The sequence below is a fragment of the Homarus americanus genome, unplaced genomic scaffold (genome assembly GCF_018991925.1).
Source record: "Homarus americanus isolate GMGI-L3 unplaced genomic scaffold, GMGI_Hamer_2.0 scaffold4060, whole genome shotgun sequence".
NCBI lineage: Eukaryota > Metazoa > Arthropoda > Malacostraca > Decapoda > Nephropidae > Homarus > Homarus americanus.
This window is the reverse complement of record NW_024746161.1, coordinates 9,022,151-9,041,841: the sequence shown is the minus strand read 5'-3', so window position 1 is coordinate 9,041,841 and position 19,691 is coordinate 9,022,151. Positions and strand designations below refer to the sequence as shown.

At 36.9% G+C, this 19,691-nt stretch overlaps 1 protein-coding gene across 5 annotated transcripts in view; it reads left to right on the top strand.

The window, feature by feature from the left end:
* The window catches only part of LOC121879133 (E3 ubiquitin-protein ligase HUWE1-like), a 62,136-nt gene that overhangs the window by 37,653 nt on the left and 4,792 nt on the right, over positions 1–19,691 (top strand). For 3 of the 5 annotated variants that reach the window (XM_042385727.1, XM_042385725.1, XM_042385726.1), the window contains exons 39-58: positions 2,556–2,685; positions 3,489–3,618; positions 3,951–4,076; positions 4,355–5,144; positions 5,367–5,537; positions 6,366–6,597; positions 6,786–7,039; positions 7,537–7,696; positions 7,943–8,313; positions 9,439–9,958; positions 11,156–11,430; positions 11,550–11,731; positions 12,071–12,463; positions 12,705–12,983; positions 13,610–13,717; positions 14,242–14,517; positions 14,988–15,176; positions 15,733–15,920; positions 16,470–16,603; positions 18,544–18,709. In XM_042385727.1, coding sequence (XP_042241661.1) covers positions 2,556–2,685; positions 3,489–3,618; positions 3,951–4,076; positions 4,355–5,144; positions 5,367–5,537; positions 6,366–6,597; positions 6,786–7,039; positions 7,537–7,696; positions 7,943–8,313; positions 9,439–9,958; positions 11,156–11,430; positions 11,550–11,731; positions 12,071–12,463; positions 12,705–12,983; positions 13,610–13,717; positions 14,242–14,517; positions 14,988–15,176; positions 15,733–15,920; positions 16,470–16,603; positions 18,544–18,709 — 5,074 coding nt within the window. The remainder of the gene's footprint in view (positions 1–2,555; positions 2,686–3,488; positions 3,619–3,950; positions 4,077–4,354; positions 5,145–5,366; positions 5,538–6,365; positions 6,598–6,785; positions 7,040–7,536; positions 7,697–7,942; positions 8,314–9,438; positions 9,959–11,155; positions 11,431–11,549; positions 11,732–12,070; positions 12,464–12,704; positions 12,984–13,609; positions 13,718–14,241; positions 14,518–14,987; positions 15,177–15,732; positions 15,921–16,469; positions 16,604–18,543; positions 18,710–19,691) is intronic. The other 2 variants (XM_042385729.1, XM_042385728.1) reach the window with 1 other exon arrangement.

The following is a 19,691-nucleotide window of genomic DNA, read 5'->3' as shown; positions in this document are numbered from 1 at the left end:
TTACATACATCGAAGAATTTTTGTATTTTCTCTTTTCATTGTACTCCTAGTAGTAATTTGAGTCTCCAGTTGCCTCCTATAATCTCCAGTCATTATTATGAGCCTTTAGTCTATTAAATTTCCACATTGTTTCTTTGTTAAAGATTTATACAAGTTTAAAATTTGGCCTTAATCTAATAATCTGAACAAAAATTGGTTATTGGTTTTAATGACTTGAGATAAAGTAACTTTAGCATTTTTTTTTTTTAGAATTATTGAAGGTAGGTAGAGAACTTTTAGTAGTGTAAGAGTAAATCAAAGCTGGTGTGATAAGAATTGAAATCAAAATACTGTAGGTGGAACTTCATGTTGTATATATGTCACCTGAAATGAAAAGATAGAAGTAGAAATGTTTAATGAAAATCAAAGTAGATTTGAATACAACAACAATATTGAGGTTGGTAAGTTTTATCTCATGTTATCCTTAATGATAGCTTTGTAGACCTAAGTAATAAAATGTAAATGTATATTACAAATCCCTTTAGTCATTTAATTTACAGTAGTAAATGGTTTACACTTGTAGGTGATCAAGTAGAGCTTGTAAGTGTATTGCTTGGTGTTAATATGTGCAGTACACAATACAGTACAGGTACATGTATTGAAAATTGTTATCCAGTACATTGTGTGTCTGTCTGCGTATCTATAGGATAGGAACTTGCTGTTATTTTCCAGACAAGAATCTTACAAAACACATTACTGTACCAAATAGTGAAACATTATATACTGTATTTGTATGAACCTTCCAAAAATACAGTAAGTGAAGGAACAATAATAAATACATGAGAGATGGATAAGTTATATAGATGAATTGATATTGTCCAGACATCTCACATTATATGTATGGTGTCTACAGTTACTTGAGCCCCATCCTGCTGTATATATTGTACCTCAGGCATGGGCAACCCGTGGGCCGCCTGTGGCCCAGACCATGTTTTGCACGGCCCATGGAGTGATTGAGAAATTCTATTTAATGTGGCCCGTGGTTCAGGTAGTTGCAGCCAGTTTATGGTTAGTAAAGCAATATTTATTAAAAGAATAATCTTCACACAATTTGTTGCTGTTTCATCACTTAAGCGTAAGTAACTACGAAAATGTAACGGTAAAATATGTATATGCTATAGTCAACAATATAAACATTTAACTTGTGTAATTTTATGGGCCAAGTTTGGCGCCGTCTCTTTGATGGATTAGCTGCTATGTGGCAGTGGGTCACTTGAGAATTAACTAAGGTTGGGTAAGTCCAAGTGGGGCTACAGGTGGTTGTCACACAGGGTTAAACTACAGGGTAATTAAGTACTTCCAGAATAACACAAACTCAAAAATCTCACCTCGGAAATCCATAGTTGGCGAGTAATTGACATGTAATTAAATTCTTCCAAGCATCATTGCAACCACTAATTACCCTGCAATCGAATTGTGGACCATAGATTCAGAATCAGCTTGCTGAGGAGTAACTACTGTATGCTGAGATTTTCAACAAAATCTAATTTTTGGTTGAAACTGCCAAGATAGTAGTAATTTTTTTACCGAAATATACTTTTATCTCGAAATTGGAATTTTAGCAGTAACTAATTAAGTACTAACAGAACAACACAAAACACCAAAATCACTGTTCGGAAACCCATAGTTGGCGAGTAATTAGCATTGAAATATAATTAAATTCTTCCAGGCATCATTACGACCACTAATTACCCCGCAATCGAATCGCGGACCATAGATTCGGAATCAGCTTTCTCGGAGTACCTTTAGGTTTTCATTGTAGTTCTCCATATGCCAAGATTAACATTGACATTATTCTGGTGGGTGTCTCTCATAAGAAAATGCTGTAACTGTAGGAAAAATAAATGTATTCACAGATTGCTCCACTCATCTTCTGTTAAATGCCAAGAAACATTAACATAGTGTATTACTTAAAAAAATTATTATGATAGATTTGTTTCATAAATGGGGAAAAGACTGATTGTAAACTGAAAATATCGTAAGGTGGACGTGACGATAAACTGCTTCACTGTCCTTGTTAATACAATCTTAATATTACTTTTGGGTGAGGTAGAATGAAAAATTTTGGTGGCTAGGCCTGCAGGAAAATATCTTAATCATAATGCGGCCTGTGAATGAGGAAAGGTTGCCCATGCCTGCTGTTCTTGAACAACTTGTGCCATTTTTTTCTTTGTTGAGGCAGCACATAATGGTACAGTACTGTATTTTGTTTATATTGGTTCAAAATATTCCACATACTGTACTGTAATCAGATCTCTTCATAGCCTCTGCCTTAAATATTTTAAAAGTAAAGAATGGTCTGAAAGAGTTTTACAATACAGGGTATATTGTTTTTGCAGGTTTATCTTCTACAGCTCTTCGTTAAATTAGTTTTGAGATACTGTACTGTATGTGATTCCCATTTTCTACTGTAAAACTTTGGAAGTTATTTACCGTATCTGAAGTGACTTTTAAGTGAAATTGTAATTTATATTTACTTTTAATGGACATCATAATACATAGTTTATTTTGCACAGGCTTCTGGGACCCAGTCATCGTGATGTCCTCCAACTCACATCTAATATACGAGAAGCTTCCCAGGTATTGTTCACCAACCCTGATGTGCGCTTAATGCCTCCTGATCCAGATGAATTTATTGAAATGCAGGTGGGCATGGTTGATTTGTTCATGCATACTGAATGTCAGTGGTGGACAAGAAGGAAGAGTAAATGCTTCTATATTTTACTGGAGTAACTTTTCAGTAACTTGCATGTATACATGAAAGTGACTTTTTTCTTAATTTTTTTACTTAATTAATTATTATTTTTTTAATATATCTTTCTTGTTCATTTTAAATGAGGGTAATTTTACAATAACTTAACTTTTCTTCTCATGTGACAAGACTACTTTTATTGGTACTTTGTCCACCCCTGCTTAATATGTTTTATAATATTGTAATTTATGATATATATATATATATATCCAGTAAACTCTTAATAATCCAGATTTGTTGGGGAAGGATGGATGGACTGGAAAAATCAGATTTCCAAAAGCTCTGAGGAATGTTCCAGGATCACAAAAAACCATTCTCCATCCATTTAAGTACATTTACAGCCATTTTATAAACAGTGCAGCACCATCCATGTTAAAACAAAGATGAAAGGTAATAAAATACAAAAACAATAATAATTGTGTTGGGGGAGTGTAGGCTTACGTGAAGCAACAAGGAGAATCCAGATATGGGTTCGTATTGTGGAATGGGAGTACCATAGAGGAACACATCAGTTATTTCAGTAAGAATGAATTATTGACAATGAATGAAGGGAGAGTGCATATGCGTGGTTTTTGTACCCTTGTTTCTTCTCTTACATACAACAGGGACAAACTTGAAAAAAAAAATTGTACAAGAGTAGAATAAGACCTGTGGTGAGTGCAGGGAAAAATGCTGAGCCATTTCATGTACTTTGCAGGATCATGGAGGAACGGTGATGAACAATGGTGGGTCATCTGCTTCCCTCGCCAATGTTCCAAATGCTCTCTCTCGTTGGACTGAAGAAACACGGGTTCTTGAAGCAGACTCCATGCACGATGCCGTCACAGGTAATAGATTATTAATGAAATTTGAGGGCAATCACTTTTCACATATTTTAATTGGTTACTTCGTAGAAAATTGCAGCATCTCACCAGTAGTGATCATTAATAAAATTTACATATTGTATTGACAATTCCCACTTAAAATCCTTCATTAAGAGGTATATATATATATATATATATATATATCTGAATTATGAGTTGGGTAAACTTTGTCAACTGAGAAACGGTAAGCGGATATAAAGTCCAAGGAGTCTTGTCTCGTCCTGTTTAGTACATAACTACATGATAAGAAAACAATAATTCTTTACTGACCTCTCTCCTTATTCCTTTACTTACAGTGGTGAAGCCAGCACTAATGGCAGTTTTAGAGAAATACAGAGATGCTGAACAATCTGAACGAGACAAGAAAAAGAAAGAACAGGAAACTAACAAGGCACCACCTACCTCGGCAGAAAGTTCCCAAGGTCCTCTTCTGCTTCAAAGTTGAAGATATTTTGAATCTTTTGCTCTAAACACAGACAGTATTGAACATTATCTTCTCATTTATGTTGCCATTACACCTGTTAAGTGCTCTCATTTCTACTGTGCATTAATTAAATTTCCTTATTTAGATAAGTTTTTCTAATTGCTGTCTTTCATAAAAGCTAAGTTAAAACTTTCAAAATCAGGGGCTTCTTATAGAGGCATGCAGGTCATGACTTTCGTAGGAGTGAATGCTGATTTCTTTTTTGTTTATTTTTAGCTGATGCGAAGATGGAAGAATCTCCTGACAGCAACCAGACAACTGCTAGACAAGAAACACCAAACACTGAATCTGCTGGCCAAGATGCTGCAATAATGAGTACAGCATCTATTGCTGAATCCATTGTGGAATCTGTCTTGGCATCTTCCTCTAGACCTCAGTCAACCACAACACCCAGTTTTTCAGGCCTTCTAACCCTACTGTCTCCTGTGTCATCCAGTGCCCCCACACTAGCACTTCAAGAACCTCCAGTATCCTCCGTCCCAGCTATTGGTGGAGCCTTAGCAGGAGTACCCTCAGCTCCAACAACCCCTCAGACCACCTCTGTTAGCAGTTTACCTCCATTCCCCTCCCCCACAACTTCTACCCCAACTGCAACATCACTCTTAGCCCCAGTTAATACTTCTGCTATAGATACAAATGTGACGACCTCCACCCTCTCTGTCACAGATGCAGAAATGGTAGCAGCTTCTCCCTTGCCTACAGTCGGTTCCCATACTATATCAAGTGATGTTGTTGAAAGTTTGGTTACTCAAGAAGAAACTCCTATGTCTGTAAGTCCCCCAGAGTATCCCAGTCAATCACCAGAGTTGGTAGCATCATCTGGAGACAACCTTACAGCCCCACCATTACCAGGAATTCCTCCAAGAGAAGCGTGGGAGGATCCAAGCATGGCAATGCAACAGGATTCACAAGATCAATCGGGAGATCAACCAATGGCTGCTGCACTTCCAGTATTAGTTATGCCTTCAAATTTAAGGAGAGAGAGTCAAGACACAGCCCAGCAAGAGTAATTATTAATCTTTGTATAACCAAGTTCTTCATAATTTTTAGAATAAATTTGATGCTAGATATTGAAGTTAATTGTGATAAGCAAGATACTGTACTGTACACACACACGCACACACACACATTCACTCAAATTGAAATGATGATGTTTGCTCTGTATCATAGTGTGATGTATCCTTTACATATCAATTTTGTATTTATGGTTTTTGGTTTACTTTTACAGTTTGGGAACTAGACGAGAGAACAGTGAGGCTGGACCATCTAGTTCTTCTGGCACCCGACCTGATTATACAGCAATTCTTGGGGACATAGAGATACCTGAGGGTGTTGACCCCAGCTTCCTTGCGGCCTTACCAGAAGATATGAGACAAGAAGTAATAGTTGAACAGTTGAGGTAGGTGTCACAGCCATCATTTGGTTTGGATCAATCAAAGCAGATTATCTTTGTTTCCTATAAACTGAATATCATGCTACGTATTATTTTATTATTGGTGGGTCAATCATAATTTATTATGTGACTGGCAAAAGCAAAAGAATTCGTGGTGTGGGTGAGGGACTTGTGGTGGAAAGTGGATATGTTCATGCCACTGAAAGATAGGAAACACTGTTCATAGCTAAGAGAGGTGCTGGGTTTTGAAAATTGCTAAGTATGGGTAGAAGTAAGTTGAGATGGTTTGGGCATGTGGAAAAAATGGAGAAGACCAATTGGGGCAAGAGATGTACGAGTCTGAACGTGGAGGGCGAGTTAGATAGGACAAAATTGACATGGAAAAAGATTGTAAGAAATGCATTAAGAGGTAAGAACTTGACAGGAGACTGTGCAGCATGGTGAGCTGCCATCAGGTAACTGTGGCTATCCTATGCGAGTGTGGAAAGTGGTTGTAAAACATTGATGGTGGTGATTTATGACTACTAGTTGGTTTAACCTTTTATATGATTGTTTTCATTTAAAGTCTCTGTATAATTTCTCATGCCCGGTCTTAAGATTTGCTGACATACTGTATACTTCTTCATTTTACACCAAAGGTTTATTAATCAAAATGCAGTATCCTCACTGACCTTGATGGGCTGGCAGCCTAGGGACCATCTCTTACTTTGTCACCAATAACCTTATGATTAATTGTTAAGAATAAAAATAAAATAAAGGCAAAAATATTACTTTTATGCAGTTTTAAGTTTTCTAAAAAAAAATAGAGTATTAAGCTTAAATTTATTTCATTAGGCTGCAACGAGTAAGACAACGGGCAACAGAGAACACGAGAGAAAGCAATAGTGCCAGTGTAGGTGAAGTGAGCCCAGAGTTTCTTGCTGCGCTCCCACCAAATATCCAGGAAGAGGTTCTTACACAGCAGCGCCTTGAACAGCAACGACAGCAAGCAGCACGTGCCAACCCTGATGACCCCATGGACCCAGTTTCTTTTTTGCAGACACTTCCACCATCTTTGAGACAAACTGTAATTTGCCTTCCTCTTTCTGTCCCAAATTTATGTTATTTTGGGGGGGGGGTGATTTCATATCAATTTTCTAAGCTAAATTTCCTAACATAAAACAACTGGGATGGATAATATGAAAGAGAAAATTTGCCATGTCATGCTCGCCTCTTCACTCTTTGGGGTTACATTATCTCTTCTCTCTTCTCTAGATTTTGGCGGATTTGGAAGATTCACAGTTTGCAGCGCTACCCCCAGAACTAGCTCAAGAAGCTCAGACTCTTCGGCGACAGCGTGAGGAGCGCAGTAGACACGTACATGAACACATGTTCAATCGATCTGGCACATCCCTTTCATCTATTTTACGCAACACAGCACGAATTGGTTCTCGCCTCATGCACTCATCAAGCTGGTCTACCAGCTGGAATCTACGAACCTCATCTAGCAGCCAACAAGTAACAACGACGTAAGGACAATATTTGGTTTTGTTTGATAAAGGATGAAAATGTACTTGTGTTTAATATTGCAATGATCTAGGTTCATCAGTACTCAAACATATTCAATAAAGTATTTGAAGATTTGACTATCTGAGAGAATTCACCAATACATTTTACAAAAATTCGTGATATATAACTTTGGGAAAACCGGTGCATTTCATTTTATTTGAATCTGATTAAAAGCTGTATGCTAAACCATTGCTTATAATTGTTCTTATGCGTGGTCTGGCTTTACATACAATCATGCTCTGGGATTTTAGTGATGTCCAGGTTACATTGAATAAGAGTGAGAAGTAGGGGTATATAGAGGGGAGCAACAATAAATTGAGACAAGGGGAGAGAATGAGGAAGGGCTGTAAATGCAAACTAATACTCTATAAAAGAAGAAAAAAGTTTAAAGTGCCATTGTTATACTTTTGTTTTCATTGTATCCATTAACTGAACCCAGCTCCTTATCTCCGCACAGGAGCAGTAAGCCACGGGGCCGCCAACTATTGGATCATGAAGCCATGACCTGCCTTTTAGTTCTTCTTTTTGTGGATGAACCCAAGCTCAACACAGGTCGTCTACATCGTGTACTCCGTTACTTGTGTCACCATACACCTACGAGAGATTGGGTTATCAAGGTAAGGTGTCTTTTTCTATCAATGACGATCTTTCTTTCTTTGTTCTTTTTTTATATTGGGTGTAGGTAGGTAACTTAGTATGAAAGAACTGTTAGATTTTTTACAAGATATACTCAGGAAAGATTGGCAGGAGGTACAAACCAGTTTTAAATCATGGCATATTCCATCTCAGCCAGTTTTCTACTTAAGAATATTTGTTGTGACTTGCATTTTATAATATTAAATATAACCATTTTACTGTTTCAGGCACTTTTATCAATCTTAGAACGCTGTAGTGACCCGAATCAGCATGGTAGTACTCGTTTAGGAGGCGGTAGTAGTGAATTACCAGGCTTGACTCCAGTCACACCAGACCCAATGAGTAAAGGACTTGGTAAAAAAATGAATATTGGTGGTAGAGCAGAGTCAACACCTGTGGCATCAACTCCAGTTTGGCGTAGTGAATCTCGTTCCCCAGCCGCACCATCATGGCTCAGTATGAGTATGGATGCTGCTCTTGGGTGTCGAGCAAGTATCTTCCAGATCCAGCGAACACAACAAACTGGGAAGCGTACGTCAGCAGCAGCATTGACTACTGCTGTTAGTATTCACCCCCAAGCTGCTCCATTAGTTTGCAGGTTAGTGAAACATATTTTGTGTAGTACAGTACTTAAAGTTAAGTGACCATCGCCAACTCCTTTGTTGACAATGTTCACCATACTTAGAAACTCATCCTGCCCTTCAACAACCCAAACTCCTTAAAAGACATGGAAGGGGGGGGGGATTATGCCACAGCTGCTAATGATTGAGTGAGCCTCCGTTACACATCACAGGGTTGTTAGTAGGAACCTTCAAGAACTTCAGTACCCAGTTTAATATATTACAAAATCTACAGTATTTTCAGCCTCCCTCACCACACTGTAATTTGATCACAGCTTATATGACAACCTACATTGTTATGGCCTTGAAATTGTTTATTTACATACATACATTTCAACCTCATGATGTGGCCTTAATTTCCAAAGAAGGCTAATCAATCATTGACCTCTAACAGCCTAGCAATCCTTTCAATGCTTGACATTCTAAAATTTAAGCCTTATCAGTACTACTGTAGACTACACACAAGGCTGAACACTTGTACTCGAGCAAAATCAAAGAATTGGATAACATAATATTCAAATGAGTTTCTCATATACCTGTACAAAATAAACTCCACTCCTGGCTATCTGACGTAATTAATAATAGATAATAAACTGGGGAGAGCGAGATAGAATAGAGGAGACCTTATCAAAGACTCACCCACTTAACGGTTCACACACACCTCACTTAACAGTTTCATCCACCTTAGGCATTACCCTTTGCATAACCTAATTGGATGGACTGCTTAACTAACTCTACAGGTAAGCTCATACAATATTCTTCAGTTCCTCATTTTTCCTAATTCTTTTATTCCTTATTCAAATTATCAGTGTAGTAAATCGATGCTAAACTGGAAAGGAGTTTCCATAGTATATTGCTGACTTGCAGGATTTGTGGTCCATGTTTGTTTGGACTCAAGATGATGATGATGACCATTTAAAGTGTACATGTATTATTCACATTACAAGGATTTACTGTAGCTATTTACATTCATGTTCAACTTGATAATAAAATTATCATGCTTCCTTAGGCAGAGAAATTTTTTTCATCTTTCTGTACTGTATGTCATTATTCATGTTTGTGCTGTAAAAATATTAAAAAAAAAAATCTTTTCTTTTTGACAGACATGCTCTCGACACCTTGATCTCATTGGCCAAGAGTTTTCCGAGCCATTTCTTACCCCATCAAGGCAAAGAATCAGACGATAGTAAAAGTGAAGTGAAAAAATCAGGGAGTGGAACAACCACAGGTGCTATCAGCAAAAACTCTAAGGGATCATCATCAGGTCAGAGTAGTGAATCCACAGACTTTTGGGAGTTACTTGTGAAACTAGACTCAATTAGTGTGTCACGCAAGGGAAAGGGATTACCAAGAACACACTCCAGTGCAGGTGGAGGGAGTGAAGAAGAGCAACGTGTCACTAGTCTTGAAGTATCAGCACTGGGCCAACTCATACAACAGTTGGCTCATCCAGTTGTGCGCCGGTCTTCGCTTCTTACAGATCGACTCCTTCGACTTTTGGCCCTGATATCTCTGGGTCTGCCTGATACTGCTGACACGGCTACCACGCAGAATTCCAACACCTCACAGCACTCCGCTGAAAATTCTCAAACTCTAGAACATCTTCTTAAATTAGCAATTCAGGTATGTAGCATCATATGTTCTCCACTTAATTGGGCTTCTAAAGTATGAGAAAAATATTGTAGATGAGATTAACACTACATACTGTACTTTATTTTAAATTTAGTCACACTTAATATTTCATATTTACTTAAAACTTAGTGAGTTGTGATCCTTTTGCTTGTTGAATTTCTTATATTACTGTTTGTCCTCTGCTTCATCCTGAGGAGTTTGGCATGGGGTCCATGAATAAAGGGGAAGGTTAACATTTGGCTGCCTTTAAACGTGATAAAATTGCTGTTTTATATACTAAATAAACACCGCTGCACTTAAAAAAAAACGAGTTTGTTCAAATTCTGTACATAGATATACAGTAGGCCCTCCAAATTTGTGCGGGGGGTTACAGTTTCACTTGTGTACAGAAAAAATGAATATTCCGTTTGTGTTTGTCCATAGGACAATTATTTCTTTTACCTGTATTGTGTGTGTTTGTGTAGACACTCACAGAACACATACACACAAATAATTATGGGAAAGTCTTCTCACAAATATTCAGAAACGAATGTATATTAATAATGTTGAATCTACCCTCAAGTCCACTCTGTGCTTTGTACAATACAGGTAAAGGAAATTACTGTCTAGAACGAATGTCTTCCTGTCCCTGCCTCGAAAATGCCGGGAATTTTAAAACTACCCGCAGACATTCTTGGGTACATCCAGGGTGTCATCCGCGAATAATAAGAGGACCGCAAAATAAAAATACGCGAATTATCCGGGTATACTGTAATACACAAATCTCAGATTGGTTCAATATTCATTATTGTCCATGTTCTGAAATTCTATCATGTATAAATTTAGCATTTGAGTTCATTGTCTGCATTTCTGTTATTGTATTATCATATCAAATTAGATTTTTCCTTTGGGAAAAATGTAGAAGACTACATTAGTATTTCACTATGCCATTGGGCTTACATTGTGTTTTCTCGTGTGATGTTTTACAGTGTTCCTTAGATTGGAATATAATTACCAGAGAATGCTGATGTGCCCTTAAGACGTTCTGGATGTGCAGGTGTCCAGTACCTCATAAAATTATATGTAGTGAAGAATCCCCATTTTCAAACCCCACCCCTTTCCAACTTTAGCTCATTGCTTACATTTAATGATCATTAAATTTATATATATATATATATATTTTTTTTTTATCATTTCTGCCATTGTCAGGTGTTAACAAGCAAATCGTGCTCTGAAGAGGGTCTGGAAGATGCAACGGCCCTTCTGCTGCACCTCTCCCATGGGCCTCCTCCGGCCAGGGATCAGGTGTTAAGGCTTTTACTTCAGGGTGCAGCTACATTGGGCTCTACTGTTGCCACTCACATTGCAGCTCTCTTAAATGACCTTCAAGCATATAATGCCTCTCACCCACCTGTGTCCATTAGTGATGATGAACACCAACCTCACATGACAGAGAAGACCAAAAAGGGTTTATTACAGGATAGGTAATTATGAATTTGTTAATAAATTAAGTATAATTTTTTTTATTTTGATACTGTATATGATAATTTTCAGTATCTATCTCTGTCAATGAGTTCTCTTTACAACCATTTCTCTTAAACAGGTTCACCAATGAATGTGTCATCATAAGTGGAGCAACAAAAGTGAAGCCTCCTTGTGAACTCCAGTTAGCCTCCATGTCAGCACTTACCAGCAAAACATCCTCACAGGCATTCTTCCTTCGTACCCTCAAAGTCATCATACAGCTGAGAGATGCCATCAGATTGTCACGTACAAGAAAGAGTGGTATGTGAACCAGCTTCTTTATCATTATTATTTTTATTTATTTTTTTCATTGTCTCTCAGCTATTAGTTTTTTTAAATAAATAAAAAGTCTACTGGCTGTGGTGGAGCAGGTGCTCTAAAATTCCAAAATTTAATGAATGAGAAACTGGTAGCTTGGTTTAGTCCTTTATCTTTTGTAGAAATTTTCTTTACTGATCATTATCTGCATTACCTTTTCATTCTTTAAATAAACATTGTCGATACAATAGTTGTTTGGTTTAGTGATTAGCTCTTAATGCTTAGCCCAAACTCACCTTTAAGACTTCATGTGAGTCCTCTCACTTCCTTCTTTTGTGACAGGTACTCAGCCAAATAATACCAATACTGAAAGACAAACTGGTGACAATCAGCAAGAAAATACAGGCAACCAAGAGCAGCTAGGTACAGCAGATGGTCAGACACCTCCTGATGCTGATGCTGCTGCTACTCAGCAACAGAGTGACACCGGTGCTGACCAAGGACAACCTGAAACTGGCAGCAGCCAGGAGCCAGTCAGTCTAGAAGCCAACCAGGAAGAACAGGACAGTGGTCAGCAGCAAGTACAACAAGAACAGAGTGAGAGAGATTTTGTTCCGGTAGTATTAATAGATGTATCCAATCCTGAGGCAGATAATGCTGCTAATGCGTCTGTGCCTCGGCAAGAAATCACCCAACCCACTGCTGAGGCAATGGATGTTGACACTGAAATAATAGGTAAGACATTCATGGATAATTGAAAGATTTATGCAAATTTATTTCTCGGTAAGCATATAATTTATTATGAGAAGGAAAACTGATTTAAGCAGTTGTGAAAAAGTTGTATTTCAAAATGTTAAAGTAAAAGGGTATTATTTGGAAGAATTGGGGTGGGTGAAAGCTAATTTGATTTTATTCAAGGTACATTAAGTACATGCTACAGTGCAGTAGTTTATTATACTCATTTTTATTTTCACAGAAACCACTGAGTTGGGTAGTTTAAGTGCCCAGTTAAATCTAGATGAATTGTGGTCAACATTGTCACAGTGCCTGATAGAACTGGGTGAGACCCAGGACACCCATGCTGTACTGGTGTTACAACCAGCAGTAGAAGCCTTCTTCTTGGTCCATGCTTCAGCTGCTTCAGGAGACCGCAAAGAGCGTTCCACCACTCAAGCAGAGTCCCGTGAAGCCCAGTTAGCTCACTTGCATCATGAGATTGCACCTCTCTCTCCTCTTCCCTCAGTACCAATTGATGGTATGCTGGATTTTTTCCTCGACTACAAAATCACCATTTCTGCCATCCCTCCCAAACCTCTCATCCATTTAGTTCTGTATGAGTAAATGCTGTAGACTATCTACCTTTAACACAAATGTCCCTCCTGTTTGACTTAAAAGTATTTATTTTATTGCCATTTATGTATAAAATTTAATAGTTTCAGTTCTTTACATTTTTGTTATTCCAGGTGTGGAATGATCGTGTTACACGTAGACATACTCGCTCCTTTTCACGGAGTACATAATTATCAGAGATTCTACAGAAATGCTTCTCTCCTTTTCTTTTGTCATAATATACTTGGTCATAGAAATTTTATGTTCATAGTTGGAGCTAATGATGTTGTAAAGGGAGGAGATGGTGGTCTTGTGGTAATGTCTTAGTGGGTTCTGGGAACACAATGAATGGAATCACGTAGCAGCAATTTATGCATAATAAAATTAACGAGTAATATATTAGATAAATTGAGAAACAGAAGGTTATTTGGAAGTTGAGTGACAGGCATATTATGTAGTTTCTTGTATTATTATGTCCTTTCTAGGCATCAGTGCTGTTATTATTGGTCAAATGTTTATAGTTTCCAATTGTAATTTGGTATACTTCAACAGATGGAGAAGGGAATGTTACTCAGTCTGGTGCAAGGAAACGAGAAAATTCAGTCTCTCAAGTATCAGAATTCAGCCCTGGTGATACTGAGAAGTTCCTAAAGTTTGCAGGTGAGTTTTTGTAACCAAAATTAATGCAGTTTTTTTCAGTTTAATCATTAAAATAAATAAAAGGCTTTACCCCTGATTTCAGGGTGTCTGTCATGAATAAAATCGTCTGACGTTAGCCAAATACAGGATAAAGTATTAAAAGGGTTAAAGACTTAACACACTAGGTCATAAAATTAAAATAGTATACTTGTTTGTGTTCAGACTCAGTACAGTACTTCATTCATTTTAGTTTGGGAACAAGGTTTTGCAATTACGTCTACAGTATAGTCATTTTAGGCCATATAGGTTCCCGGGAGTTTTTAGTGCTTGCTACTATTAAGGTTGCTTTGTCGAAAGATTTTTTTTCCTCGCTTCACTCTGTAAATTCTTAATTTAAATCAGAAGTTCACAACGTTATTTAGATAGGATGCTTCTGTCTCTGGAAATAATGGAATTTTGGAGTCTTCTCATTGTTCCAAGTAAAAGGTGCTCTCTCCTTCCATAAATTCGGATATATTTATTGATTGTTTCTTCTCTGCCCACAGAGACACACCGCACAGTTCTGAATCAGATTTTGCGCCAGTCCACTGTTCACCTTGCAGATGGTCCATTCAGTGTTCTAGTTGATCACACACGTCTTCTAGACTTTGATATCAAGCGCAAGTACTTTAGAACTGAATTAGAACGTGCAGATGATGGTATGCGCCGGGAAGATTTAGCAGTACATGTCCGTAGGGAACATGTCTTTGAAGACTCGTTTAGAGAACTTCACAGGCGGTCCCCTGATGAGTGGAAGAATAGATTCTATATAGTATTTGAAGGTAAGTACTGTATAGGTTCAGTTGTAGTTTAACAGACTGTATAGTAAAAACCATTGACAGATGGGAATGTAGAGTTACAGTATATGATGTGACATACTGATACAATGGAGTTGTGATAATCTGCAAAATACAAATTCATCTTTCTTAAATTTATGGGTACCTCTTTTTAAATTTTGTGGTGAAATATTCATAATTCACAGCCGAGTACCAGCTGCTGCAGTATTTATTTACAAAGGAAACCTTAAAAGTTGTGGAAATATTATTTCAGTGCTCTAATTAAACTTATAGAAAAGAAAATATATAAATATCACTTCAGTAGTGTAATATGACTTAGAAATACAGAAAATATAATAAACAACTATAAAAAAAAATAAGTGAAAGTGAATTGTGTATGGAAGAAATGGTGGTGGACTGGAGAATGTTTTAAGGTATACATCTACCGTGTATACTGTATGGGTATTTTATTGCAGGTGAAGAAGGACAGGACGCTGGTGGTCTTCTTCGAGAGTGGTACATGATAATTTCTAGAGAGATATTTAATCCTATGTACGCACTGTTCTGTACTTCACCTGGCGACAGAGTGACCTACATGATCAATCCAGCATCTCATTGCAACTCCAACCATCTCTCTTACTTCAAGTTTGTTGGAAGAGTAATTGGTAAGCCCAGGGATATTGTGACAATATAAATAAGTGGATATGCAGTAAGAATTTTTTTTGGGGGTCTCTTCATACACTATTAATTGAGATTTTTTTTTTTTTTTTTTAACTTACTCAAAAGTTGGAATTAACTTGTTACCTATTGTATTCTTATGACATTGCTACATGAACTTGCTGGGAGAGTACAGTACACTACTCAGGTTTTATATGTTAATTTTGGTGTATCTGATATTGTATTAATCATTATCAATTAGAACCAAGTCAAGTATTTTCTGTTCTTCATAATGTTGAAAATGTCACCTCCTTTTCCAGACTATGAAAGCTTTGACTCACGTTATTCATATTAAGTTTTTAGTATGGTTAAAAATTTATTAATTCTGTTATAAAATTTGATATGGAACTTAATTACCCTATAATCTGGGGTGAAAAAAATAAATATTTTTATTGGTTCTACTGTTGCACAATCTGATGCACTGGGTAATTGAATTTTTGATCTGTGATAATTAAATTTAATCTTCAATAATGCTTTAAAACCTACTTGTTTGTTTGGTTACAGCTAAGGCAATATATGACAACAAGTTACTAGAGTGCTACTTCACCCGATCATTCTACAAGCACATTCTTGGCAAGATGGTCCGTGTGGTAGACATGGAAAGTGAGGATTACTCATTTTATCAGGGACTTATCTATCTACTGGAACATAACGTTGCTGACTTGGGATATGAGCTCACATTTAGCACAGAGGTGAGATATATATAAACCATAATTTTTGTGATATTGAATTGGAAGGTCAGGAAATTTCATTGTATAGGCTACAACCATAGTATGCTCTTGTCCAGGCTACCACTGTAATATTCTTGTTAACATCACAACAGTAAATATTCTTTTCTTCGGGCCTCAGCAGTAACCTAATATTTTCCTTTTCTGGTTTCAGTAGTGATATTTTTTTATTGAAGTTGATCATAATATTTCTTAAAATTGTCAAATATTTTATAGAAAATGTTAGATGTAATATTTATTTCTTTAGATTACAACATTATTATTCATATGCCCTGTTTATAACAAAAATATGTACCTGTCCTAGCAGTATAATAAAAATGTGCAATATCCAATCTGTGACAGTAATATTCAGCTGTTCAGGCTATTAAGAAAGATTAATATGCTCCCTCAAATCTAAATTCTGGAACTTATGTTATGAGAGCAAATTTATTCATGTATATTTATTTGTTTTAATTTTCTCTTATTCTAATGTGACAACACCACTTGATTAAAAATTCATCTTTCTCGAAACAGGTACAAGAATTCGGTGTAACAGAGGTAAGAGATCTCAAGCCAAATGGACGGAACATAGCTGTTACAGAGGAATCCAAAATGGAATACATTCGTCTTGTATGTCAGATGAAAATGACAGGAGCCATTAGACAACAGTGAGTATTGCCTTCATCAGCTTTTAACATTTTTAACTCACTAAAGGGATTGGAAGTAGAGAAGCAAGTGTGGTAAAGCTTGAGGACAATATATGAGGTTTTCTGCATATTGCTGATGAACCCGCCAGTTATTTTCAGGGGTATGGCAAGTTCATCATTTGTCTCCTAATCAGGGGCGTACCTAGTGGGTGGCAGAAGGGGCAGCCGCCCTGAGCGCCAAATTGCCTATGAATTTTTTTTAATATTTTTTTCAAAGGAAGATAAGACAAAAAGATTACTCTAGCAGAAAAGCCTGTACTACTGCTGCACTGGATAGGTTAATTCATACTCTCCAATTTATGAATACCGGGTATTAAATATTTATTATTAACACTTTTCAAGTGCAATTCAATATATGATCCAATGGAAATGTGAAAAAATGGTGAGTATTTCAGAGGAGTTTTCATTTCTTCATGGTTTTGCCCCTATCTCCATTACTACTGACAACCTGAAGAAGAGTGTATCTGACCTTGCTCTTGTATATCCAAGTGACTTTGTTGAAAATGAGGTAGCATCTTAAATTTAATCTTTAATGTTTCTGGCAAATGCACTGTTGGCAAATCTATCAGCTGCTACTCCACTTAATCTGTTGAATTTGATTAACACATTCTCTTGAAGATGTGTATCCCAATACTGATGTAGCTCTGAGGATATTCTTAACTCTTCCAGTTATGGTTGCTTCCTGTGAATGCAGTTTTAACAAGCTGAAACTAAGAATTACTTGCGTTCATCTATGGCCCAAGAACATTTATTGAACATAGCTATTGTATCAATTGAACAGAAGATAGCAAATTCTATGAATTTTGACAGTGCAACCAAGAAAGCAAGAAAAGTGATTCTGTAATAAACGATGTTCCAGAGTCATTCTTAATATGTATTCTTAATTTTCAGTGATTTTACTGTAGGTGCCTCATGTGCTGATGTAATTAACAGACCATTATACTTTAAATTTTTTAATTGCTGCAATTTTAGTTAGTTGATATTTATGAGCCTTGATATACTGTGCAATGTATTATGATAATTAATTTTGGATAGATAAATTTACTTTTTAGGATTAAGAGTAAAATCTGGTCAATCTGTCATCAGAATTGTCCAAGATTATTATTGATTCTGTTTACTTGGAGAGTAAAAGAATTTTATAATGAAAGGTTAAGCAATCCACTGGGTTATGGTATTTTCTGAACTGAATGTAGACTGTTTTTTGAGCAGCAAATTGATGATTACTTATAGATAATTATTCCAGTTATTGAAGTTAATTTGTTCAAGCCTTGATACATCCATAAAATTATACAGGTAGTCCTCGACTTACGACCACAGCAGTCGTATAAAATATTTTTCAAATTACGTATTTTCGAGTTCCAACATTAGTGATTGCGCTGTACTGACAAAATTTGTTTGTAATTCCCTTTAAAATGGCTGGCAAGCATAAAAGTGAGAGTTCTCATGGTGCTGAGAAGAATAAGAGACAACCAATTTAGATTTTCTGTATTATTTTCGCCTTTTCGACTTACGACCTGGTCGTCGGTCAGGATCCCCGTCGTAAGTCGAGGAGAGACTGTACATCATCATCAGTGTATTAGCAATCCCTTATTTACTCTTATGCTACATTATTTATATGAATTAAAATTTAGTTGATATAATTATTTGCAGTGGAAGTGGGGTTGTGGGGAGTGTAGGGTTGGTGGTGGTGAGCTGTAAAGGGAGGGGGGTCGCCAAATTCAGCCATTGCCCTGGGTGCCATCAAGGCTGGTTACGGCCCTGCTCATAATGCCTGAGGACACATACCAAGCTCATATTGTGTGAAAGCAGCCTTAAGTAACTCTGTCAGTGGATATCTGAAGTGAATATAAAATTTTCTGGCATGAATATGAATTTGTTACTGATATACCACATTTTAACAGGTTGAATGCCTTCCTGGAGGGTTTCTATGACATCATTCCAAAGCGCCTCATATCCATTTTTAATGAACAAGAATTGGAGCTGTTAATATCGGGTCTCCCCACAATTGACATAGATGACCTTCGAACTAATACGGAATACCACAAGTATCAACCCAACTCCTTGCAGGTAAGAGACAATTAATGATTATCTTAATTACATATTGGAGAATTAGTTCCAATAAAGGAATTGCAGAAGTTGGTGCATGACTTTTACAGGATGTGTGATAGAAGGAAAACACTAAAAAGCATAAGGTAAAGGTTTTAGAGGTGGGGGGGGGGTAAAAAAGGCTGGTAGTTAAAATATAAAATTGTATGTGAAGGATGGCACACTGGAGATTATAGACCTCCCAGGTATTTGGATGTGCAACTATGAATGGTTCAATTCTTGGGGAGAGAATAGTGCAGAGGAGGATGGTGATTTGTTAGGTGGGAAGTATCTTCAGGGAAAGGAGTATACGCTTGGAGATAAAGAAGGAATTCAGAGTTAGTTTCAGGCTTGTTTTTGTAACTTGTGGCAGTTAGGGTTATTTTAGTTTAGAAATGGTTAAAATGAGGCTCGCCGAGATGGAATGGACATGTGAGAAGGATGCAGTAGAAGGGGTTAATAAAGCGAGTATGTGGTGACAATATAGCAGGATAATTAGGTAGAGGGAGATTGACTTCATTGTGGAATAATACTTTAGAGAGAGAAAGGGGGAATGGAGAAAGAAGACAATGGTAGGTCATGAGACAACCTGGAGGCTTGTATGTCATAGCCATCCTTTAGCAGCTTGGAAGAGTGAGGCATCATGGATTAGATAAGGTGTATGAAGATTAAAATTGATTGGCACTTGTATAATCAATGGTCACTTGCATAGTCATTTATGATGCTGCATTTTCTTATTTACCTGAAAATGATATTAAACATTTGGGAAAAAAAATTGCCTTGCTTGCTACATGTGTGTGTCTGGGTAGTATAAATGCTGCTCTATTGTTACATAGGGGTTTATAATTGGCACAAGCAAGTACATAAGATATAAAGAAGGTGCATTGAGATAGCATATGGAGACACCCCATTTGTGAAGACAATTTGCAATTGAAAATTTGTAGATGTGAAGGAAAATTATATT